General features: G+C 40.7%; 1 protein-coding gene across 2 annotated transcripts in view; it reads right to left on the bottom strand.

Moving 5' to 3' along the window:
• Nucleotides 1-10,273: 10,273 nt before the first annotated feature.
• The window catches only part of SIK3 (SIK family kinase 3), a 229,702-nt gene continuing 212,525 nt past the window's right edge, over nt 10,274-27,450 (bottom strand). For both annotated transcript variants that reach the window (XM_089670146.1, XM_089670147.1), the window contains exons 23-25: nt 25,995-26,130; nt 21,354-21,505; nt 10,274-18,542 (exon numbers count right to left, since the gene is read on the bottom strand). In XM_089670146.1, coding sequence (XP_089526272.1) covers nt 21,360-21,505; nt 25,995-26,130 — 282 coding nt within the window. In that variant the 3' untranslated portion in view covers nt 10,274-18,542; nt 21,354-21,359. The remainder of the gene's footprint in view (nt 18,543-21,353; nt 21,506-25,994; nt 26,131-27,450) is intronic.

Here is a 27,450-nt window from a genome sequence, read left to right as displayed (position 1 = left end):
ACCAGGATTCCCTTAGTCACCAGGCTATCTGTCTCAGGATTAGGCTGAGACAGGATGTTGTAATGAAGAGGTCTAGTGTAGAATTGGGCAAGTAGGACTGGCTTGAAAGAGGCTACTGCCTCAGATGTACTATCATTAAGAGACTCCGCATTAGACAGTCTCAGAGGCTGAAGGCTCAGGGCCAGCAAACACCACAGGGTGCTCAGATAAAGATTCTGAAAAGTCGCAAAAGCTTGCTTATGTCAGAGGCTGCAATCAACATTGCAATTTGGCCCTAAAATCCTCCATGACTGCACTGAAATCCTGCTGGGATAAAGCAGGGGAAGGGCCAGGCCAAAACAGAAGACTCAGATGATGACTTAGCCTCAAGCAGAGGTCAAAATTCCAGGTTGTCAGTGTCAGGTCATTCAGTGGGTGTACTGCAGGCAGCACCAAGCTGGATTGTGAGCTGGAGAAACGCAGAATAGCAGCACTGTTCTAGGATCTGACATGTTACTCTCTAAAGCAGGTGCAATGTAGTTCAGAGTACAAGATTAGGCCTTGAATACTCAGGAAACAAATGCTAGTAGCAGGAGGGATTCAGATGGCCAGAAGTGGCAAGGTCATTGTAGTTTGGCAGCAGAGACAAAACCATGGACAGAAGGTGCTTCCTCAACCAATAATGGCAGAAAACACCATGGAGCATGCGTGACACCCCATCCATTGGATGACATCAGCACTCAGTCCCTCATCATTAACCCCTTCTGTGGTAAACTGATGGAAAGTGAGGATTTCAAATGGGGCCCAGTGGCACTGGTAACAAGGTAGCTCCTGTTGTGTGGCCTTTACAAGGTACTTACAAATTGAGGTGTCAGAAAAAGGGTAACACCTCAGGCTTTGCCATGACTCTGGACCCAGAAAGCGTCTGCAGCTAATAGAATGAGTCTAGAAAGTGTCACAGAGTCCACTGCCCAAAGTCACAATTCAGGCTAGCCTCACAATTGCCCAGTTCAGGGGGGTCCAGGTACAGCATTAAAAGTTATTGCTGAGGAAGCTGTGATTTAGTTAGCTGCATATAGAGTCCAGCTCAAGCAGCTTGTAGAGTAATCTTGAACAAACAACAAGCAAAACCTTGAAAAATAGCTAGCAGAAAAGGTTAGACTTTTCTTAGCAGAGCAAAAACAGCCATCCTCCTGGACACTAGCAAAAAAGAAATCTGCTGCTCCTTTGGGCAGCAGATTAACACAACAGTCTCTTAATTCCTATAGTCCTCAATTAAAGAGAAGGAAACCAGGTTTATTGATTTGATCATGTGATAAATGGTTAAAAGCTCTGCGTTGTAAATGTTTGCCTGGGGCATAGTATGGATGATATCTGTAACCAACTTTAGTTCATTTCTTGACCCTCAATGCTTCAATACTTTGAGTTAACCCAGAAAAAACATACAGATAAGGCTGATTAGCTTTACTCAGCCATCCCTGATTTGCTCCAGCTTAAAGGATAAGTTCACCTTTTAACAAACAAGAAATGCATTTTTCTGCGGTTAAAAAAAAATGCATTTACTAATTTTGGTTTCTGAAGCCTCTAAAGCATTTGCACCAGTGATCAGCAGACTGCTGGTGCCAAGCAGGCCTCCTGAAGACCTGTCAGTGTATCTGTGTGTGTCCTTACAGCGTATGGGCAAGTAGATACACTCTGATAGGAAGACTCCACAAACCACCATGGGTCACCATAGAGCTGTGGTAGTTCACCGAGAAGTACAAGCCGATAGCTGCAAAGCCTGTTGGAACTTGTACCTTTCTCATTCACAGAAAACTGTGAATGAGTGACATGGTCAGGTGGGCGGAGCCCCACAGTCATGGTTTTTTTCAATTGTGAGAGCTAGTGGGGGGAGAAGATCTCCTGTTAGCTGTCACAATGAGGGATCGGGGGAGTGCGGGGGATTGGTCCATTTATAACATGTTACAACCCGAATATAGGTGTAACATATAACATGTTATGAAAGGTGAAGTTTAATGACTCAAAGTGTTTAAGTCATCTCTAATAGCCAGGAAACTAGATTTTCCAAAAGTGGTCAGCAATGGCAGCATCCATATTTCTCTCCGTTATGGTTTGCTTTAATAACACTCCTTGTGCAAAGGGGGGATAGAACCTATTAGAAGACCAAAATGAAAGCTGCACACCAATTTGTTTTTGCTGGTGTAAGCTCCAGGGCCGTTATTGCAAACTGTCTCATTACTAAAAAAAGAACTGAACCACAAAAAGCATCTGCATATTGGGTAACCCAACACTTTATAAGCTCATGATTTTTCCAGGTCACTGACTCAACAAGGATAAAAATGAAAAGCCCTTCAGAATATGTCTACAAAATATCAGCAAGTGCTGCTCCTATATTTCTAACTTTATAGGCTTTTTTGAAGATGCGTGGTGGTAACAAAGGGTGCTCGACATTACAAGTCAGAGATCAACCAAACTTTAAAAACTAAGGGCAAAGTCACTACTGCAAAGAAAAAAAAAAAAAAATCCGTAACAAGATCTGACAATCCCACAATGCCACTGAAAGAAAAAAAAGAATCCAGAAAGACTATCACTCTTTTTCACAGAAGGATGAACCAGAAGCTATGGTATGGAGATCTAACCTCTAGAGAACCGGAGATGTAAGAAAGCCAGCATAGGACTTATCCAGTCACGAGTGATGCAAAAAAAGTACTGTACGTAGGCAAACTACCCTTTAGGACAGAGGTAGTTAACCTTCGGCAAGCCAGCTGTTGTGGAACTAACAATCTCACGAAAACTGACAGCCACAGCCATGATTACCCAGATGCTGAGGCATGATGGGATTTGTAGTTTCACCACAGCTGGATTGCCGTGGTTGCCTATCCTCGCTTTAGAATCTATCATGTTCAACTAAGTCCAGGACTAGGTCACAGGGAATTAAAGTGAAAACAAGAATCTATGCTGCGTCTTTAGAAAGATTTGAAGAACGTAAAGCAAAATAAGCTTGTTGGATCAGGCAATTCCATACGCCAAAAACTTTCTTTGATTACCCTTATGGGTGTCTTAAATGTTTGTTAGGGTAATATGTAAAAGCAACCTACTGTACATAGATAAGAAGGCAGTCTCTAGTTTTGTCCATTTTCAACTTGGTGCCAGTATTTTGCAGAGTTCTGGCACCAGGGTCACCAGAACTAGTGTCCCTTTGAAAGATTTCACCTCTTACTGTTCTGGGGATAACACAAAATTTGGGTTTTCATTTTCACTTTCAGTTACAATGATAAGCAGGACAAAGAGCGGTGACTCTTCCTATCAGGACTAAATGAAAGGGAAAATCCACATTTGGGTTGTCACCTCAGCAAAGAACACAGAAGAAATTAAGCAGGAATTTCCTTACTTTAGAAGGATTTCTTTTTTCTTGTTATGTCTAAAGGAGAGCAAGTGAATGGAAAACTTTGCCATAGGACATACTGTAGATATAACAAAAAAAAAAAAAGCCTGAAAGGGGTTTTATCCAATCCCTATTCTAACCAGAATAAAAAAAGTGCTTTAGTCTCAAATAATTTACAGCTTCAGGTTTTATACTTGTTCCAGCTTCACGATGAAAAACAACAGTGCCAAGAACAAACATCATAAGGATGCAAAAACCAACCTCACTCAGGGCAGCAAATCTGATTGTGTAATCTTGCTGTCATAACGATTTAAAGTCAGTGCAATAGAGAAGGGGCAGCTGGGTCATCAATAGACAAAAATAGTGATCATTTTTGTGATCTAAACAACTGTTTCCCCGATCAGCAAACAAAAGATATTCCCCCATATTTGCCTGAAGGATGGGATTGTCATCTTTTAATGAAAATTTTTGGCCAGCGCAATTGTTTTTCTTTTTTGCTAGGTAGCTCGTAAGTGTGCTGGATATTTTTTTTTTATTGGATATGTTTGACAATTTTGCAAAAAAAAAAAAAATTTTTATTTTTTGCTCTAAGTCTTTTTGTTTATGAGGTGATCAAATACCACCAACGAAGCTCTATTTGTGGGGGAAAAAAAGAACATAAATTCCATTTTGGTACAGCATTGCATGACCGCACAATTGTCAGTTAAATAACGCAGTGCCGTATTGCAAAAAATGGCCTGGTCAGGAAGAGGGGTAAATCTTCCAGAGGTCAAGTGGTTAAAAGCATACCAAAAAAGGCAACTTCCATTAGAAGTCAATGGGAACTCATCACTGTGAAAGGGCCCTAAAAGCTAGTCACAAATTGGGGTGGTTGCCATTTTTAAGTGCTCCAGTTTAGGTGAACCAAAAACAGAATTAAAACTTCACGCACACAAATGGTGAGAGGCTGAAAATAAGCTGGGCGTAAAACTCCTGTGCCCAGGGAAAGCAGAGGGGTCGCATGCAGCCACTTGTATGGCAGAATGTGCTCTTGTAAACACCAATGCCTCAATGCATCGGTGTTTTCCCACACATGCAGATAGGGCATCCAGCATATTTGCAGCTTTTCAACGCCCATAGGCATGAGACCTTAACTTTACAATCAAAATACTCTTTCCTGTCCACAGAACACAAATGTAAACTGTTCACTTGAGTGTTTTGTAGCTCCAAGCTCAAAAACACTCAACAAGCAAAAACCTCGTTTTCAATAGCCCTTTTGTTCACATCTGAGGCTTCGTTCACACAAGGGCATTTTAATTATGGGCAGAATTGCCACAATTCTGCCTGCGATTTCAAAATGCTCTGCTAACATGACAAATTGCACAACACAATTTTCAAATGTCATTCATTTTAATGGCGCCTAAAAATGCAGTGCGGTTCTGCCGTGTCGCACTGCAATTGCGGCAATCCGCATTGCGTGTTGTCCAAAAGAAGCTCCTTTTTGGCCAACACGCTTCATGTGATGTGGTTTGCTACGATTGCAGAGTTATTTATCGCACGACAATCACAGCAGAACTCCACCGCGTTTTGAGGTTCCATTAAAATGAATGTTATACAAGTTACATTGGCAGACCATTTTTCAATTGAGGGCAGAATCGTGGCAATTCAAAACACCCATAGAATGGAGCCTGAGCTACTTTTCAGGCAGAAGCGAGCGTTTTTGTCCCCATAAATCTCAATATAACTGCCTGAAAAGAGAACATGAGCTTTTTTTTCAAACTCAAACAGCACTCAGCCCCTTTTTCAGTAGTTTTACTGCTCAACTATAATTTCACTTTATTTGCTGAGGAAAAAACAATACTGCTGTTGGGGAGAACCAGATATCTAACACCAACTCAGAACATCCAAAGTCCCAGCCTAGCCCAGGTCACCAGATGCACACAAGCAAGGAAGCAGTTCATGGAACTACGTGGCAAATGTCAATTTTATTTATGTAAAATCATGAATGCAATGGGTTACAGCATTTGCCTTGATGTGTTTCACATGGAAGGGTGCTTAGCCACAAGACTTATCATCAAGCAGTTTTTGGTGCAAAATTCATCAAGATGACTGCCGTGGAGGTGTTTATTCTATAACCTTGAGCCCTCCGCGAAATTATATAAAAATAGGGTACTTTATCACTTAATTAGTGAGGCTAAGGGTTTGATTCCCAAGTTTTGGCAGGTCCTGAAGCACCAAGAATTAACGAATGGATAAATAAAATTGAAAATATCTATAGGATGGAGGAGCTATGTCCCATGGAGGAGGATAAAATGGAAAATTAAAGGAAAACGTGGTGGAGCTGGTTGAAATTTAAAACCTATGAAAGATATATGGAACTGGTCGGAATTGAGAGGGAAGCTTAGAAGTCAGGAGAGAGCCTTGAGAATCCGAGAGAGAGCAGCATCAGAGATAGATACATAAATATGAGAGAAGATATAGTTTAGGAAAGAGGAGGTGGAAGGGGAAAATGGGTTGGGGGAAAAGTGGAAGGGTGGGTGGGGGTAATTTTGGGGTAAATGGAAATATGTATATGTGAATTATTTTTGCAAACGTGTTCTTTTTATACTGGAGAATCAAATAAAAGTCTAATTTACAAAAAAAAAAAAATGACAGTAGTGACCTGTTGTATTATTGCTTTTATATAAATAAAAGCTTTGACTTTGGCCACATAGCTTTGTGGACTGCCTTCCTGTTTTTGTATTATCCCCCCTCCCCCAAATCAGCTGGCATTATAAATTACATAATTAACTAGTAGGAGCCAGTGAATCGGTTTAGATGTACCTAATTGACACAATGTGGCTTCCTCTACTTTTCGGGGCAAATCAAGTAATTTTTTTCGTCAACATTTCTTTAGAAGTCTTGTTCACACCTAGAATCTAGAATGTGTTGGTATACTGCGTTTTCCCATTCCTGTCAGGCAAAAAGGGATTCTTAATGGGTCAGGCTCAAAGGAAACTGAGCTAATTGTTCTTCAAGGGGCATACTGTGTTTATTTCATGGATTATAACAATTGTAGAATAAACATTTTACCCCAGAGAAAGGGGGCTCAACATTTTTTAGGCTGCAATATTACCTAAGCAATACAATTTATTAACTGGAGAATAGCTGGGGTGTCATTCAGATTAAATTCGTAAACCAAGGGCACAGAAAACATTGGTTTGATATGCCATTTATGAAACATACAGGCTAAATTTGTGACGTAAGTGTGAACAAAGCCTAAAGCTATAGGATTTAAAATTCACCATGCAGCTTCCCAAGCAAACTTTGGCGCTAGCATGGAAATGTTCTTCAAAGAAACAATGTCGCGATAAATTATCTTTGGTCAATCTAATTTTTTTTTTATTTTTTTTTTACATATAGGTAAATTTGTATATAGGTTTATAAACTGGTCCCGTTTTTTTTTTTTGTTCTGTTTTTAAGATACATACACTTTTATTTAAAAAATATAAATTTAATACAGGGGACTTCCATACCATTTTATCATGCAGTCTGCCAGAATTGCCACAAGAGTGGCTGCAGAACACTAAAAATCCTTTGGTTCACATTTGTATTTTCAATGGTACATTTAGTGGTTTTCCTAAAATTCAGCCTTACAGCAAAACAAAGAAAAAAAAATGTACACAGCTTTGCATAAGTATACTTCCTCTTGAGTGTTACAATGTGGAATTAAAATGGATTTAACTGCAATTTTAAACTATATCAACTATAAACTGGCTATCAACAGCCTGAATTATTCAAAAGTCCAATATCAAATCCCATTTGCATTTTACCATAAGGCACATGGGAGATGAACCAATGTGAAAAAAGCTCCTCTGGCACGATGAGACCAAAATGATCCCTTTTGGCAGAAGCACAAAACATTGTGTGCCACACAGCCAACACTGCTCATTGCCTCAAAAACACTAACCCCACAGTGATGCATGGTGGTGACAGTCCCATGCTGCATGTGTGTTCCTTTGAAAGGCACTGAAAAATTGTTCAGGACTGAGGGTGGTATGGAATCTAGTAGAAACCCTGTTTCAGTCAGCAAAAAAATAGAGCTTTTAGTGAATGTTCACCTTTCAGCAAGATAAACATCCAAATTTACAAAAATGGTTTAGTCAAGAGCAGGAATATCCTAGAAAGACCCAGCAGAAAACCCCAAACTGTTATCCAATTGAGAACCTACAGTTCACAAATGAACAACATCCAACAACATGGACATAGAGTAATATTGCCAGGAATTGTCAAGGATTGCAGGATCCAGAAGTGCAAAACGGTAATAAATTGCACCTAAAGACTTGCAGCCAAAAGTGATTCAGCCAAAAGTCCAATGGCCTTGGAAAGCTGTTGACACACAAAATGGCAGGCATCGGACTTCATTTTTCCAAGTCAGTCAAGCCAACCATCCCATTAGCAAACCAAATATAGGACTTAGGGGGGCTATTTCTAGGTTGACCTTTACAGCCTGGGAGTCAGGTGTTCTAAAATGCTGAGAACTAACCTGATATACATGCTGTAGTACCAGTGAAAAATCAGGCAAGTTTTTTTTTTTTTTAAGTGTGCGTCTAATTGCCTAACAAGACTATCAGTTGGACAAATCTAATTTACATGCTGGCAGCCATTGTGTTCATCTTGCTGCTCAGATATCCAAATAGCTCTCATCTATTATTTCTTGGCAGACCCTGAATATACACCTATGAAAATGCATGTTCTGCAGCAGTTTCCCTAAACTTTTTGCAGGTACCCCCCCAAACACACTTTTGCATTAGCGGAGGTCACAATGCACTACATTATGCGAGACTGCATTTATTCCCACAATCCAGGTGGGAAGCATCGTGAATTATTCTGTAATAGATTTTTACCATCACAAAACCATCATATTGTGAACCTCCTACTGAAATGCAAGGAGACTGGTTATCAAGTCAGTTCCTTGACTTCAATGTTTTTAGAGGCACTACATGAAAGTATACCAATCAGTAATTGATTTCACACTTGTTCTAGGTCTGTGGCTAACACTAACTCAGAGGAATCACGACAGCCATGCAACTTGCATTTGAGTTTGACTTTAGAGGTTATTGCCATCTGCTTGTCAGACTTTCTTAAAGCCAATTCTGTTTTGTACCCATGTAAAGGTATACAAATGTAATTATGTAGGTAAGCATGAGGTCTCTTCTAGCCATATTTTTAGCAAAACAACAGGAGAGACATGCTTTGATGGTACAGTGGCCAGTAGTAAAGTACAGGAGTACACAGCGACAAATAGCCACTTCCCACAACTGTCAGGACAAAATCCTCTTGTGACACGTTCTCTCCCCCTGCTCCTACCAAAAACAAATGGGGACAGAAGACCCATCATTACATAAAGAACCTGTGTTCCCAGTGCTTTATTACTATAAACTTAAGCCTTTGTCTTGGTATCATTTTCTACCAACTGTGGGAATACGGTTTATAAGACACCCCAAGGTCTCTCTGTCGGAACGATGTCAGCCTTTTGGCAATTTTTGACCACAGATCTCTATTTTTCCCCAATAGATGCAGAGCTGAGATGACTATGCAATTGAAACATCACAGTATGCGACTCCTAATATCGAATTGATATTTATATATTTAGAGAACAAAAATGTCACAGATGGATTCAGTGTACTTTTCATTTTTGTAAATTGATTCACCCAAAAAGGAGCTGTTAAAAACATTGTTTAGGACGGCGGCAACTTTCCTGATCTCTTTAGAATGTTAACATTAAAAGATTTTTTATATATTTTTTTTTAATATGGCTTAGATAATCATAACCAGAAGCTAAGCTTTTCCTCCTGGAGCAAAACTGCTTGCTTGACATTAGACTCTGGACCTTACCGTCAATGACAGCCTTGCATTCTGTGCTTCTAGGACCATTTTGAAGTCTACTGTGGGGTTCTATGTTTGACATAGTGGGTTACAATTTTGAAAATCAAAGCATCAGACCAAAAATGACTGATACTGGGATTTCCTGGGAAAGATGGGACAGTATATTTGGGCTATGGCTAATAATACCACTGATGGAGAAAATCAAGTCATCATTTCCCTAAAGCATTCAATGAGATGACCTCTGTAGAATGCACAGCTTTTTTTTTTTTTTTTTTTAATAAAGAGGGTTTCAAAGATGGTCTCTGTGAGGGTCTCACCATTCCATTGTTCCTGCATTCTCCATAACGTAAACTAGAAGGATTAAAAAAAAAAAAAAAACCAAAACGTGTAAATTCCTACACTGTAATGACTGCAGTAGGAGGTTGGAGCTGGAAACCGTGCCCCAAGGCAAATAAGCTGGTGAGTGATTAAGCTTGTATCCAATGTCAACCAATGAAAACCTGGTCTGTTTCCTGCATCTAATACATTTCTTCCTAAAACAAGTATTTTCACACAAGTTCCCACATGTACAGTAAAAAGCTCCTGTTGAAATGGTGGAGATTTAATTCACAGTATTTTAGTGGTGGGCGTTTTGGTTCCTTTGGCTTTCCTCATAATAACCTCATGGGCCAAGGGTGATTCTCTCAGCGGCAATACTTTACCAGCAGCAGAATTATTGAAATTCATATTCCATTATCACTAGTGGAAACTGGACCATCTCTGTACAGCTTCTCTGTAGAAGCTCAATTATTACTGGAACATTCTATTATTGATTCAGGTAACAACTTCGTAGGAAAATGCAGGTTGAGTTTAAATGTTTCTGTCACTGGAAATAGAATTGCCGGATTGAAGTGGCCCTTGCGGTTATAGTTAAAACTTAAAAGGAGCTTTGGAAAACAGAACACTGTGCTCCTCTCTCTGGGTTTGGAGTGAGACTGATTGCTAAAAAGTTGGGATGACACCAGTAATTCAACCAGTCACCAACCAAATTTTCTTCAAAATAATTATATTGCAAAGGTAAGATGTCTGATTGGTGTCTCTCTGTTAGGTCTGCCAGGAGATTCCACAACAGGCAATTTATTTTTATTACTCCAACACTCACAAAAGTGAGCGATCACAAAAGTGTTCAGGTCTCAAGTCCATTAAACTCCCAAGATTGTCTGTTTGAGCTTTTAAACACATTTGTTGATGTTCAGCAAATGCTTGTTTGACATGTCTGCAGTTTGTTCTAAGTAAGCTAATTCTTGGGAATGTTTGCCACTTTCCGGTAGAAGCAAACACAACATATCTTCCAAGAATATAAAAATAACAGAAATCTTTAAACAGAGAAAAAAAAATGATACAAAAATTTCCAGGAAGAGAAAGGATGCATATAAAAAGCATGCAAATCAAAGATACAGAATATCGACCATTACTTCAAGAAGCAATCCAATAATTAGATCAGAGGTTGCTGGAATGTGGCTGTCATGCATTCAAGACAGGTAAATGGGCTTTAAATTGAAACTCCAGCTTTGTTGAGGAATTAAAAGTTGATTTTATGTAAGGATTTTACAAAGCTGTGTGTTTCTTTTCCGTAGATAATGTTCTGACACACTTTAAATTCACATTGGGGGCTGCTTTTAGAACGTAAATCATGTAGCCAGTGTTAGGACTGTGATAGCAGACACTGCTTCTACTGATGTCACTCTAGATCAGCACTCCATATAAGTATCTCAAAGTTGAAACTCTCAGTGCACAATACTAAAAGGACATTGCAGGGGAAGCCTGCCATTTGTTTATAAGATCAGTAAAAAATTCTGGAAAAAGTAGTAAGCCAATCACCAAGGCAAAGAATAAGGATCATTTTCGATCATATTTAAACTGGTACTGCTGGAGGTTTATTTAAGGCCCCCTTAGTCTTGAATGTCATAACACACAAGCATAAACCCTTACAACTGCTCATCCCATCTTTTGCTGCTTGGTATAGCAACAATGCTGAGGCAGCAAACAGAAACTGTGTGCAAATGTCACAATGTAATCATTGGGTGCCTGAACCCCGTACCATTGCATCTTAGAAAGGAGAAGATAACTTGTAAATATTTCATAGATATGGTAGGCACATCAGTATAAAAAGAAAAAAAAACACCTCTGCTTTTTCTAACTATAAGAGCTTTTTTTTGGCATTATTGTGATTACCGTTAGTATTCGATTACCCACAAGAATGAAGTCACTTACCACTACAACGCTGTATTGACACATTTGTTTTCATGTCAGAAAGTTAACAAAATCCCCAGCTTGTCAAGCAAAAAAAGAAATGTGTGACCAGAATAAATGTCAAATATTAAATGAGAACAATGGCCAAAACGAATCAATTTGGTTTAGAAGGATGAAGTTGTCTCAGAGTGAATATCTAAAGAAAGTCCTCTCTGATGATCTCTCCCTACACCTGGAAGGTTATGTACCTACTTACATTGCACACCTTACAACAAAAAACAGGCAAAAAGAAAGATGGCAGCACTCCTAATATCAAGAGTTTAAAGATATATTCTTTATCCAAGAAGAGCAGCAGTGTGAGAACAAGTCATCCACCACCAATATTTGTAAAAAAGATTTGTGCTCCGTCCACACCAATCTTGGGGTCATGGGAGTCTTTCTATGCAGAAAGATGTGTAAATGATGCATATTCTGCACAAAAACATTTGCACATGGCACCAGTGTTGTGGTGTGAACAGGGCACATAGAGAACAATTGTTTTCTTTGTGCCCTTGGAGACAGATGCAGAAAAAAAAAAATCATATCTGAGCACATGGTGTGAACGAGGCCTCAGTGTGGCCCTCTAAGGTTGGTGGTGGATAGTCTTCAAGATTTGGAATCAAGATTATTGTTCTTATATTTGGAGGACTGGCATGTGGACTGGCACCATTTAAACTTTGGAGACAGGCCACTACAAAAAGAATCCTAAAGCTGAACTGCATGTGAACAGCTAAACATATAGATAAAATACATACTGTATATAGGCGATGTTTTACTTGCCAAAGGATTTTTATCTCTGTTCATCTGGTTTTGAGATGAATATACCATGGCCAGCCTGCAAACCTGATTGTTCTCTGCTGCAGCAGCTAAATTCCCACTCCAGCATGTAATTTGAAAGAAAAAGAAGCAGCACACTGTTGAACTTTTCTCTGTCACTCTGCTCTCTTTTTCCATCAGCATGCCTCTTGCCACCATATGAGCACTGCAGAACAGCTGATGAGCTCCTCGTGCTGCTTCTCTGTCTCCTAGTTTGAGCTCTGCTGTACAGTGGATTGCAAGAGGCTGATACCAAGATATATTTGCCTTAAAAAATACAATTATTGACAAATACAGAGCTGCATGAATTGGTGTCTGTTCTTTTTGCCTGGAGTCCAGATTTAATCATCATACATCCAAAACTAAAATCAAAGGTTTTGGGCTGTGCTCTCATTTAAGTATTTGCTCTCTTAACTCTGCAGGGAAACCGCTCACAACAGGGTAATCGCACACTATGTTTATCTTTTTAAACCTTTTACTTCAATCCTTCCCCTATGGACAAGTTCATTTGGCCCTCTACAAACTAAAATTGTGCTAAGTGCAATGATCACAGATTTTAGAAAAGAAAAAGAGAAAAAGTTTAAACAATAAACATCGAATGTAAAAACAAACACAAAGATGGACTTAAGTGAGTGAGGACCCACATGCAGACCTATATGTTCTACCCTCTTAAAACACAAACTTCAGTTATTTTTTTCTTTCTTTTTTTATTACCAATAATAATAATTATATAACAACATTTAGGGAAACAAGAACAATGAGCTATGAAAAAAAAAAACATTTCTTATGTCAAATGAAAGATATGCAGAGGGAGCCTGCTCAGACTAGCAGGGGCGAACATGAATAAATATATATATATATATATATATATATATTCCTTTGTTTAGATATTTGTGTTTATAAGAGAAAAGAGAGGCTCTTTGGGCCACAATTGAAATGAATTGGTGAGGAGTGCAGGGACAACACACACACACACTGGGGTATATAAAGACATATTGCTCCACCCAGACTGCTCTCTGATTACACATACGCCGCATCACATGACAGATGTCATCACTCCTGGTGTGCCTGGTTTAAAAAAAAAAAAATCAAAGAAGAAGGGTCTGGATTTCCCAAAGCAATAAAATGTATTCATAGTCTCACCTATGAAATCTGATTGCCATGGGTGACAATGTTTTGTTTACGTTGCTATCTTTATATTAGGTCTGATATGCTTTATGCAATTTAAAACCAAACCATGGGCAGGTAATACATGCAAGGCTTAAAAGCTACAAATAAAAACTCACGTTTGTAATCTTTATGAAAGAGGAGAACAGAAGCATCACTACTGAGATTGAAAGAGATATTCCAAGGTAGCCATAGACATAAGGGGACCATAAAAGTTGCAATCATGTTAGTTGATTGTACATGATTATACCCTCCTTAAGGCTAATACACACAATCAGAAAATTGCACAAAAAATAATCGAAAGTGATCGTACAATAATCTGACCATTAGTACACAGCTTTTGTCCGAAATTATTTGAAAAGACAAGAATGAAAATTTTTTTGTACGCTATCAGATTGTATGATTTTCAGGTTTTTTTTTCGTTTTCATCCAAAAATCACTTCCAAATTTTCTGTTGTAACCTCTTCACTTTCGATATGAAACTAGCATGCAAAAAAAAATAATTTTCCTCGTCTGTACGGGGTTTTAGACATGCTCGAAACCAAACCTATCTCAGACAGAGTGAAAGGGTGTTAAAATGATTATTTTGCCAATTGGCAGCTCATACAGGTATTTTACAATCTGTTATTAGTCAACAATTGTTTTGAAGAGTAACTCTCCACTGGGTGATTATGTACTTTGCAAGGATTTTAACAAACTGTGTTGCAGATTCCTACCTTTTCAATATTCTGAAGAAATAGCTATTTGTTGGTCGGTGTTCATGTACAAAAATGAATGTGTATGGGAGTGACTTCATAATTATCAATCAGCTGCTGCACTTGTAAAGCTCTAATGAGGAAAATTGCAGGGTCTGCATTCCTTTAGACATTAATTCCCTTTAGGAGTATTTCATTGCAGGGGATGCCAAATATCTGACTGATTGCAGACTTTTGGGAAAATCAATAAGCCAATCACACAATCACATTTCTGTGTACAGAATGCCTCCAGATTGCCATATTGCATTTTATAGAAAATTACAGTGCTGCAGATTGAAAATGAAAGGTATTTTATAATAACGTTAAAGTGATTGTAAACATTAATTTTTTATTCTTTAACATATCAAATTACATTTACTTGTTCTATGCAATGGTTTTGTACAGAGTATCCCCGTTCCTCCTCTTCTTGGGTCCACCACCAGTGCTCCTTGCTCCTCCCCTCTGCCATTTGCTATGGGGGCACTCACACAGGCTCTCTTGAGCCCTGCTTTGTGTGTCCATTTACACACAGTGTGCAGCTCGGCCCCACCCCCTCCTCACTGGCTGTGACTGACAGCAGCGGATGCCAATGGCTTCCACTGCTGTCTATGAGCCAGAGAGGAGGGAGAGAGCCGCTGCTTTCATGCACAGTGCTGGATCGAGATCAGGCTCAGGTGAGTATAAGGGAGTGCTGGAGGGGAGAGTTGAGCATTGAAGGATTTTTACCCTACAGTGGTTGTTAAGGCTCAAGGTTTTTTACCTTCATGCATTCTATACATGAGGGTAAAAAAAAAAACCCGTGTGCAGCAGCCTCCCAAAAACTTACCTGAACCTGATCCAGCCATGTGCACAAGAGCCTCAGCTCTCCCAGGTCTCTCCTTCCTCATTGGTTGATACATCAGTGGTAGTGATCGTCTCCTGCCCTGGCTTCTGTCACTCACAGGCAGTGGGCCAATGAGGAGAGCATGGGGGCAGGGACAAGCCACGTTCAGTGTGTGAATGGGCACATAGAGCAGTAGCTCGGGAGTGAGCCTGCTCGAGTGCCCCCATAGCAAGCTGCTTGCTATGAGGGTACTAGGCAGGAAGGAGGGTCCAGGAGTGCCAGCGGGGGAACCGAGGATCGGGGCTGCTTTGTGCAAAACCATTACACAGAGCACGTAAGCATGACATGTTTGTTATTTTTAAGTAAAAAAGATATGCCTTTAATATAATTTTAATGCAAAGAATGCATTAGAATAAAAAATCTGCAGCCTTTAGAACCACTATAAATTAGAATATGACATATTGTGTGGCAATTGAATATGCTATTTTTTCTTTTTTTCTTTGCTTTTTCCTATGAAAGTGGAGTTACTCTTAAGTCTATGGATAGCTTTCTAATAAAACACAAAAGGTGTTGAAGGTGGCTGTAAAGGTGGATATAATTGTCCACAGCTGACAGCACAGTAAGCAGATGTAAGGTTTCCAGCAGTATAACCTGCTAGTAATCAGACAAGAGATAATTGCTGGGCTTATCAGACATGGAAGTTTGGAGATTGATAACCATCGGGCAGCAGAGGTGAGGATGAGGAACCATTGTGCGTGTGATGTATAAAATATACATCGTGGCCGGTATTACCGGGACAAAGTCTTGTTTGCACTCAGTGATACTTGACCTGCTTTTATGGCTTAAAAGCAGGAGTCACAAACATGAACCCTTACCAGCAAAATATCCAATGCAGTCTGAACTCTTCTCCCTGGGTGAGCTGGTTACAGATCAGCTGGGTATAAAGTCCCTTACTGATTAATTAGGCGGTGACGGAGATAAATGAAAGCACAACCAGACTGGTATGATTATATAAGAAGTTTTAAAAAAAACTGCTCACCAGTAATAATGATCAATCTCTAGGAGCAAATGCCTTTATACAGACCAATTCACGCTCAATATATATATACATCCATACACAGACATATTTACACATACATACAAATGTACACAGTCCCTACACACACTCCACGTGGAACACTAAGATCTCGCTTTAACCCACTGGCTGCCACATGGAGAGGATGTTCTCCAGGCATACTGTAGGTTAATTCTGACCATGATGAATGACAGACAAAACACAAAAAAACAATAATAAAAATAATCATATGTAAAATAAGTAGCATATTGCACCAGGCCTAATCTCCCAAGGGCCTCACAGGCACTGTGTGGGATTTGTCTCTCTCAGGGTGGATAGGCAGGAGGAGTTAGACACCTTGGGCGTTTGTTTATGCTAAATTTCAGAACAGCCATAATTACAGCAACAGATACAATACTCAAAAGAAAAAAAAAAAACTACACAAAAATGATAAAAACTACAACAAAGAAGAGCTGACAGTTGGGCATGGCACATCTCATTATTGTCACTACAAAATACATCTTCCAACGACAGCAGCTTTATCGTGTGCAAAATGGTGCCAAGATATAGTACTTAAAAGTACTGAGTAAAAACAATAACTGCTACTAGATCAGACTAGTAAGAAACTCACTCTGACTTCAAGCACTGATATAGTGTTTTTCAGATAATATCTTCATAGGCTTGTCAGAGTCTTTATGTATTTAATCCTTCCTATACACAAAACACAATGCTTGTGTGCCAGTGCATTCTGTATTGGCAGACTGAGTACTATCCCAATAGGATGCTGCTTCCAGTATCAGATATTAAAGCAGAGCTTCAGCCAAACTATGAAATATACACGCTGAATTGGATATGTAAGCTGTACATGTCAAAATTGACAATTCAGCTATCCCTGCCACACTATGTAGTCAACATTATTAAAATCCGCTTTATAGTCTTAGGAAAATTTGTACGAAAATTCTCAGAAAATTCAAAAGCTTTTATTTGCTTTTAGCATATGATTTTGGAATGAATGAAAACCACATACACTGTTAAAAACTTGTTTGTTCGAGAATAATTTTCTATCCTGCTCCTTCAAATTTTGTCACTGCGGTCAAAAACAAATGCTGATTTGACCCCACTAATGATATGAAAAATGAACAAACGTCATAGAATATTCTTTTCCCAAGAATTTCCGTTAGAAATACTACCCATCTATGGCCACCTTAAGTGTCTAAACCATGCTGGAAAAGCAGCACCATGAAATGCAGAGTTTACCTGGCTCATGGTGTTGGCCATCCACTCTCAGTCTGTTTACTAGGGTGGAGGGGAATAAGTGCATTTAAAAAGAAACCTTTTATGTTTTTATAGCAGCTTGCATTTCATTGTTTTGAATACAGGACTGCTCTACTTCTCTGAAGTTCTGCTTTAATTTCTTTAAATCACATAATCTTGTCTTTATACCATGCGACTTAGCCACATATGCTTTGACATTAAAGATACAATCCTCTGAAATTTGGCCATGAACGGGAGGATACAGGCTATAAGGAATGAAATCTTACAATGCTGGAAAGGAATCTACTTTCTACACAATAAAGCTATAAAAATAGTACATTGCAAAATAAAATGGCACATACATCCTATCCACTGTGAAGGGATAGGCCTTTTTTTTTTCTTTTCTTTGGCTTTTTTGTTTATTCACCTTAGGAAGGATACAGAAACCTAAATGCTCTCAGCTATACTGGTTCAAATAAAAATAGTGCAATTTCTGAAAAACTGAGCTTGATAAGTAAGATTCCAGACCCAGTGGATATATCAACCTAAAAACTTAGACAGAGAACATAAAAAAAACAAGCTAGTGTAGATTGTGGAATACCTGCTGTCACTTATATTCTAAAAAGAACTCCACCCTCGGCACTAGTCACTCCTGCCATACCACCCTTGGACACCAGTCTCTTCCACTGGTTACCCACAGGCTACAGTGTGTCTTACGTCCCTGCTTGGGAACCAGCAGCTTCAATAGTGAGGCTGCAGTCTCTCTTGCCACAATAGGTGCCAGACATTTATATAGAATTCTGTGCTGGTGTTTCTATGTTTCAGCAACCAAATTTTTCCCACCCCACCAATGCTACCTTTCCCCCCAAAAGCGCCTTTTGAATAAAATCCCTCCTCCTTTTCTGCTAATGCCTGCAAGGGTGGCAAGTTCACAGATAGTTCTCCATTAAACAAGTGGGTGTCCCCCCCCTCCCCACGACTAATCCCTGCCTTTTGCTTTTGAAGCCTCATACTCCTGAATGGAGGAAGGGTTAAACAAGTACATAAAAATAAAACAAATTAAATGATGGGGGGCAATCCAAGAATCCGTCCGTGATGGGGTGGGGTACGGCGAGTCAGTTCAGGGAAAGAATACAAATGAAATTTGGCGCTAAAGCTGCAGATACTGTTGGTGTTCAGAAAGATGGGACCCTCGATTTTTCGACAGAAAACCTGTAAGACAAAATTGAACTTTCTTTAGTGTGTTAAATAAACAAGCGTCAGAGATTACCTGACACTTCCTAAATCAAAAGAAAAAAAGACCAGTCAATAGTTTCATTTATTCACAATGTTTGTGAAGATGTTTCACGAGTAGGTTTTATCTACATCTCTGCTTTTGAGTGCATTATTTGCTTGCACAACCACCGCAGTGCTTAACACCCCCCTGTAAAGCGGTCCATGGTGGATCACTTTTCGTGAGAGGATGTTTGCAGGCAATCAGAAGGCGATTCTACAATCTCCTCTAAAGGGCTCTTTTTTTCTTTGCCAAGGCAAGGATTTTGCATTACGGGACCATATTACCACCGTGAGCCAACCAAGGTGGTGCCTGCACAGTGTGTACTCATCTGAGCAGCATCATGTCCGCCTTTAGCTGGATGGTCAGGAGTTGCAGGTAAAACGTGGATCAACCACCTGTTTTTACCACTGCCTGTGTAAAAGTAATCTAAAACATTTTTTTTTTTTACATGTCAGGTAAATGGAGGGCACACAAATAATCTAAAGTCTGTCAGCAGTTTAGATCTCGGAGCTGCAATGTTGTATTAAAAAAAAAAAAACCTGCCTATTTTTTTGCAAAGACATGCAATAAACAAGTTCCTTTCAATTTTTCTCTGAAATGTAAACTTACAAAATCCAAACCCCCCGCCCCCATCTTATTAAAACTCTTGATAACATTATTATTATTATTATTGTTAGGTGTTTTAAGTCCCACAAGAAGCTGACAATTCTGATGGTGTTAAATTCCTGTCCCCTCCCCGGTCTGTGAGGAGCTCAGCTCTCTGTAATGACATGGCAGAGGGCAATCTCCCAGGACTTAGCAGAAGTGGTAAGGGTTTGTTTTTCATTTGTTCAGCCATGCAATAGTCACACGACTAAACAAATGTAAACAAAGCTCTTACTCTCTGCAGTCAGAGTCGATGTAAGGATTAGGTGTACCGCACATGCACAGGAATATCAGAGAGCATTGCGGAGGCCACAACCATCCTGAAACAAATATTGCAGCACCCAGCAGCAATCTGACATATGTTTTCAGACAAAATGACTGACTAACCTGAACCACAGCCTTTCACAAATAAAACCGTGAAACATGTTCACAATGTACATCTACAACGGGTTTTAAAAGCAGTGAATAATATGTCCTATTACATGCATTACAAAGAGTTTTGCCAAGTGGCCCCATGCATCCAGATCAGAGAACGCAGAGCTGATGGCTTTTACTTGTGAGAAGTAGCATTAGTCCCTCAGGAAAAGTGTCGTATTCTAGATTATAAACTGATTAAGAGGGTGTCCATAAAGACCCTTATACCAGAGAACTTTTATTGCTGAACAAAAAGAAATGAGCTTGTGTTGCAGGATTCACCAAGTCAACGGGGGCATGTTGCACAATATTGACAAATTCCTTATCCATGTCATCCCAATCCTATTCTGACATTCCTCTCCTACAGTACACATAAAAATCTGCATTTTTTGTGCTAGAAAACTACTAAGAACTCCAAACATTATATATTTGTTAAGCAAAGGCTCTAGAGAATAAAATGGCGGGTGTTGCAATTTTTTATGTCACATGGTATTTGCACAGCGGTTTTTCAAATGCAATCGTTTTGGAAACAAATACACTTTCATGAATGTTAATGCACAAAAACACAATATAAACCCAATTGTTTGGTAAAATATAAAAGATTAGTAAACAGATACCAAACATGTCATACTTTAAAACTGTGCACGCTCATGGACCAGCAACAAACGATGGTACATTAAATTATCCATAGAAGAGGCTTTAAGAGCTATTACAGGTTACCTGTTCATCCGGTGCTAGAATTATTGTTCTGGTTATACTGTTTGCAGCGCTACATCACAGTGTGATGAACACCGTTTACCTATGTGTGTGTATGCGACCTGTGTATGCGTTCGTCTTTGCGCGCAAACATGGGGGGACAAAGGAGCTTTAAAATTCTTTATTTACTTATTTTTAACATGCCTTTTTAATTTTTTTTTTACCACTTTTATGGCTATCACAAGGGATGAACAACATTGATCGATATGATCAAATGCTTTCACAAACCAGTATTGGCTTGGTTACATCCCGGGGAAATTGGAAGTGACAAAATACTCATCACTTCCGGTTTCTTATACCATAGAGATGATTTGGGATGTTGCAGTCCTTGATTATCGCTATGGTGAGCCGGCAGAAAGCGACGGGGGATCGCTAGGATCGCTTTTAAATTACAGCCTTTTGCCAACTATAACCAGTTCAACCTTGCGACGTAAAGGTGCATCGCAGAGGATGAAGTAGATGGGCTTAATACAAGAGAACAGCAAACTTCATGATGTCTTATGCACCCTACAAGCTTCACACATGGTCTGGGGAATTATGCCCAGATTTTGGTTGAACCTACAAGAAACACTGTTTTAACTTCAATGAATGCAAACAGAATAAGGCCAGAGTTTATATACACCTCCCATAAATTGCTGAACTCATCAATGCACCTTCCAGCAGACAAGCCAAAAATAGTAAAAAAAAAAAAAGTCTCAAAAGAAACAGTCACATAAGGGGTTCAATAATGCTGACGTGTGATTGATTTCATGCACCCACAACTTTTTAATCAGCTTGGAACTGAAAAAATGATTTATCTAATCAAGGCAACCTAGAAGGGAAGTCATAAAACAATCAACACTGGTAGGTGTGAAGTAATTGTAATTGCCTGTAATTTGTGTGCATGGCCAGCTCATCTCAGTTCCAAGCAATGCATTAAATGAAAATCATACCTCTGCTCACACGCCGGCTTGCTCCATACTGAAGTTCATATCGGTGTGCTTGTACCCCAGCAGCATGGTTGTGGGGTAACAAGAGGTGGAGAGATGTTGTCCATTGTCTCCAATAACAGGTAAATCTGTATCCTCTGGAGTTCTCTCACAGTCTGTAAAGAGGCAACAGGCATACAGATAAAAAAAAAAGAACCAATAAATGTTTGTTGTAATTATTACATGTACACATCAATATTTCATTTTGTGTACCTGTGTTCAGTCAATGGCCAGTTCTTTTCAACTGAAACTATGCTCAACTTTGTCACTAGTCTTTGTAGGAAAGACAAGGAACAGAAGGGCAGAAATGCTTATATTTCCAGGAGAAAATGCTGCCTCAGATTCCCTGCAGTGCTGGCTACATTTTGAAGGAATAGGCACTGACATTTAACCTCCAGTAAAGGTGAGGAATAAAGGATTATTTTACACCCTTATTTAGGTTGTAACATGTAACCTGTTAGTCATCTCCAGCCCCCTCACCCCAGAGTCACTTCCCCTGTGACAGCAGGTAGGGGTGGTTCTTCCCACAGTCACATTTAAACTCAGCATAGCTGTGAGGCTCAGCCCGCACACTGCCTCACTCATTCACAGAGATCTGTTAATGAACAGTCTACAAGTCCCATCGGCCACTGCAGCAGATGGACTTATAGTTCTCAATGGACTGCGAGTGTGCAGATCAGTGCCCTTGTAGTCCATTGACACTTCCTGCAGCTTAGTAACTGTCTGCCCAAACCATAGGCACAGAGAGCTGTAGGCAGTATCTGCAAGAGCCTTATATTGCACTTGTGATCCACTGATAACAGGGGCAGTGCTTTGCAGGCTCCCGCAGGAGCTGGTTCTGGCCAGCTCAATAGATGTATGTAGGGTACATCAATGGAGGATGCTGTGGATGGAAGAATGTCAGGCAGTGATAGATGATGAACTAGAACACAGGCACTGGGCAGCACTTCTGGGAGTTGAAGCAGACTCTGTATGTGAAGTAGGAGAAGACAGGAAGGCGCTTCTAAGTGCAGTATAAATGGCCAGACAGTGGCAGTTCAGGGTCGGGTGGCCGTTTATAAACGGCCTCCCCGCCCTCTGCGTGTGCACGCTCCCTGGGAGCACGCAGCACCGTGATCCGGTGCCTGCTGTGTCCTCCGGACACAGTGGAACACCGATCATCGTGCGGGACCCTCTGTGCGAGGTCCCGATCATGTGATCACTGCTGGGCCAATCAGTGATCACATGCAGAGTAGTAAGCAAGATGTCACTTGTGACATCATTGCTTACTATGTATTAAATCTGTGAATGATCACAGAGGTCACATGGTACAAGGCTATTCACAACAGCCTTGTACCATGTGACAAGCTGTGACCAATCACAGCTCACACAGTAGTTCTCAATGGCTGCAAGAATGCAGCCAGAGAGAAGGAGAAATGATTGCTTTTACAGCCTTTATGGGTGTAAAAGCAATCCATGTAAAAAGAAAAATAAATAAATCTTCATCACCCCCCACAAGTAGTACAGTGTCACCATGGTGACACTGCACTGCTAGGGTGACAGTAGGTTAAAAAAAAATAATAAATATAAAAAAAAAAAGTTTAAAAATTATAATTTTTGGTTATAAACTAATTTGGGTTATTTTTTTTTTTTTACTAAAAAGATAACAGAATAAATTTTGGCCAAGATTTATGATGAAATATTTATTATGTATCAAAATTTTTGGACTTTCATTTACATAGCAAAAAAAAAAAATCCCAGCGGTGAATAAATACCACCAAAATAAAGCTTTATCTGTCTCAAAAAAATGCTAAAAAAATTCATATGGGTACAGTGTTGCATGACTGCGCAACTGTCATTCAAAGTGTGACAGCACTGAAAGCTGAAAATTGGCCTGGGCAGGAAGGGGGTAAAAGTGTCCGGACTGGAAATGGTTAATGACAACTGTTAGAAACACTTACAAGGTGGCAGTAAAAATAGGTTCTGTATGATCTGAGAATGGGGTGTCCAAGATGGCCGCTGCTCTTCCGAGGCTGCTGGAGCGCACGCTGTCCAGGGGACCGCAAACCGGAAGTGATGTGGAACGGTGACGTGTTTCGGAGCATGCACAAAGCTCCTTCTTCCAAGACTGATACCAAGAACAGAGGAGAGCCGAATAAATAGGATGGAGGGCCGGGGGACATGGCGGCTTGGGGGGGGGGGGGGGCGGAAGTTCCCACGTCCCGAAGACCACAAAAGAGTGTGGACAATGTGGGAACAATATAAAATACAATAAGAGGGAAGAAATAAAGATAAATAGGATATAAATTTTTTTTTTTTTTTTTAACTAGTAGCCGACCGCAGATAGCCGATTGACGGCTTCACTGCGGCCGGCCAGTTCTGAGTGGACGTCATATGACGTCCCCCCAGAACGCGCTCTCCTGCGCGCCCCAGGGGGCGCGCAACCGGCGATCTCCGTGATCGCGGTGTCCTACGGACACAGCTGATCACGTGCTGTGGTAAAAGGCCAATCACAGCGGCCTTTTACCACGTGATCAGCGGTGTCCAATGACACGCTGATCACAGGGAAATGCAAGTGCCGGTTCTCGGCTGCACTTTCCTTACGCTGTCAGATCGTGAGGAAAGTACTGCCGAGAACCGGCAGTTGTCAGAGCGGGGATCGGCACCGATCATCAGGACACTGATGATCAGTGCCCTGATGATCGGTGCCCAGCAGTGCCACCCGCAAGTTTCGCCCACCTGTGCCCAGCAGTGCGCCCACTAGCTCCGCCCACCTGTGCCCAGCAGATCACCCACCTATGCCCAGCAGTGCACCCACCTGTGCCACTCTGCAGTGTCACACACATGTGCCCAGAAGTGCCACCTACCTGTGCCCAGCAGTGCCACCTACCTGTGCCCACCCACCTGTGTCCACCAGTGCCACCCACCTGTGCCCACCCACCAGTGCTGCCCACCAGTGCAGCCCAGCAGTGCTACCAGTCAGTGCCACCAGTCAGTGCCCAGGGGTTGTGCCAGTCAGTGCCGTCTATCAGTACCCATCATCAGTGTCACTTATCAGTGCCGCCTATCAGTGCTGCATATTAGTGCCGCCTATCCGTGACACCTCATTAGTGCTGTCTATCAGTGCCGCCTATCCGTGCCACCTCATTAGTGCTGCCTATCAGTGCCCTTTAGTGCTGACTATCAGTGCCTATCAGTGCCCATCAGTGCTGCCTCATCAACGCACATCAGTGAAGGAGAAAAAATACCTGTTTGAAAAATTTTATAATAGAAACAAAGAAAATGTTTGTTTTTTTTTCAAATTTTTTGCACTTTTTTTATTTATAGCGTAAAAAGTAAAGCGCCCAGTGGCGATTAAATACCACCAAAAGAAAGCTCTATTTGTGAGAAAAAAATGATCAAAATTTCATATGGGTACAATGTTGCATGACCGCGCAATTGTCAATCAAAGTGCAGCAGCGCTGAAAGCTGAAAATTGGCCTGGTAAATAAGGGGGTATAAGTGCCCGGTAGGCAAGTGGTTAATTTATTTCTTCTCTTACTGTATTTTATATTGTTCCCAGTTTGTCCACACTCTTTTGTGGTCTTCAGGAGGTGGGAACTTCTGTCCCCCCAAGCCGTCCTATTCCCATCCCTCCATCCTATTTATTTGGCTCTCCTCTGTTCTTGGTAACAGTGTTGAAGAACCAGCTTTGTGCATGCTCCAAAATGCGTCACCGTTCCACATCACTTCCGGTTTGCGGTCCCCTGGACAGCGTGCGCTCCAGCAGCCTCGGAAGAGCAGCGGCCATCTTGGACACCCCATTCTCAGCTCCCCCTGCAGCTGCTGGCCGGCACAGCAGGTTCTCGCACAGTGGATAGAGCCCCTCATCATGACAGATCATACAGAGCCTGTTTTTACTGCCACCTTGTAAGTGTTACTAACCGTTGTCATTAAAGTGAATTTGGATATACTGCACTTAGAAGCGCCTTCCTGTCTTACCCTCCTTTTGGCCAGCTCAGTAAATTGTTTTAAAAAAGTCCTGGATTCTTTCCTAAATGCACAGAATGGATACTAACATTTATAGGTAAAGTTGATCCAGGGAATATCTGATTGCCTCTCAGGGGATCAGGAAGGAATTCTTTTTTCCCATTGGAGCAAACTGAATCATGTTTTATTGGGGTCTTTTGCCTTCCTCTGGATCAACCGTGAGTATTAAATTCTGTATATGGAGGTTTCTCTTTGTCTGTGTGTTTTTTTTTCTCTTGTGTGGGTTGAACTGGATGGACTTTTTTCAACCAAACTATATAAGCAGTTACATGTTTGGGATCCAGTCCCGCTAGCTACTGATATTTAACGGGGACCAAGAGCTGTCTTTATATCATAGGCCGCTCAGTGATGCATATGTAAGGCAGAAAAAGGGTGGGCTATTAACCCCCCACATGCCACACATACATATTACACAGGTGGCAACAACTTAACACAACTGATGAATCAGCAATAAATTCAAAAAGAATGACGTAATACAACATAACCATTCAATTATTGGAAGAAGCAACACATACAGCGGAGCAAGCTGGGAAAGAGGGATTGCAGAACTAAAACAATAAAAAGCAAATAGGCAAGAGGCAGCTTTTGTCTACGCACCTTCACTCTCCTCGCCATCCTGGAGCTGTTGACTTCCCATAAGTGAAGAATGACTCAAAACTGCATCTGCCATGCGTGCAGAGCTTAGAGCCTTACCCGCCATTAAACTCATGCCAGTCAAATTGTCCAGCTGCACCTGGAAGAACAGATGGAGCAGTAAGTAAAGCCACACTGTATCTAAACAAAGATGGCTCCACAACAGACAAGCCATTCCTTAACCACAGGTCTACTGGGGCAAGCAATTTGTAAACAAGTGATTTATCACCAGCTAAAATTACTGATAAATGAAATGAATGATAAAATATACACTTTGCAATCAACTGAAACCACTGAGCATATATGCCGATTATCAATCTTAAGTCTAAATGATTACAAGCGATCCTTTAATCTGTAGAATAAATGTCAATCGACTTAGCAAAATCAAAGTCGTTCAAGAGTCCACTAAAACAATCAAATAGAGGGTCATTAGCTTGCACATTTTATTAGATTTGATGAATTTAGTTGCAATGAAGGATCAACTGAATGTGTGATGACGAATGACCACGTTTTGATGCATGTGTGGTCACCATTAGAGTATACAGGGGTTAGGCAAAAAAGTAAACACTGCATGATTTGCAGGTGTGACATGTTTCTCATTGAAAGTGGAAGTGATGCAACATTCTTTTGCTTCTGCTGTGTGATGAGACACCTAGCTAACAGCTGGGAAGCCTCACCTTCGTCATTCACTGCGTGACCTGCTAGCAATATGGAGTCATGTCAGCTTACTGAGCTACAAAACAGAACCAATTGTTGGTGCCACTTAGCTGGTGCCTCTGTGACTGAAGTTGGCAATTTATTTGCCGTGTCGGGAGGTACAGGATCAAAGGTTATGACGGCATACACAGTTTCCGGGAAACCGTGCAGAGCTCAAACTCAGTTTTCTTGGGACTGAGATTGAGTTCTGCAGTCACTTTTGCAGCAATTTTCCTATTCCGAGTCACAGTCCTGAGCAATGTCCTTTTGTTGCTTTCGGTCAGTTGACCATGTCGACCGCACTTATACAGTTTCCAGGAAAACGTCGTCTGATAAGCATATGCCGTCATAACCTTTGGTACTGTACCTCACAACATGGCAAATAAATCAGCAACTTCAGTCACAGAGGCACCAACTAAGCGGCACCAACAATGTGCCCTCTCTGAAGCTCAGTAAGCTCTGACATGACTTTGTATCACTAGCAGCGCAGGCAGTGAATGACGAAATGAGGCTTCCCACCTGTTAACAAGGTGTCTCGTCACACAGCAGAAGCCAAAGAATGTTACATCACTTCCACCTTCAATGCAAACATTTTGTCACTTTCACACCTGCAAATTATGTAGTGTTTCCGTTTTTTGTTTTTTTTGTCTAACCCCTGTACTTCCAATGTAAGAAACCCAAACACCCTGCATAAGAGCAAGAAGACCATGAAATGAGAAGTACG

The sequence above is a fragment of the Staurois parvus genome, unplaced genomic scaffold, assembly GCF_062004578.1.
Source record: "Staurois parvus isolate SC_StPar_1 unplaced genomic scaffold, SC_StPar_1.0 ptg000087l, whole genome shotgun sequence".
Taxonomy (NCBI): Eukaryota; Metazoa; Chordata; class Amphibia; order Anura; family Ranidae; genus Staurois; species Staurois parvus.
The sequence above is the reverse complement of the archived record's forward strand: the minus strand, read 5'-3'. Positions and strand labels throughout refer to the sequence as shown.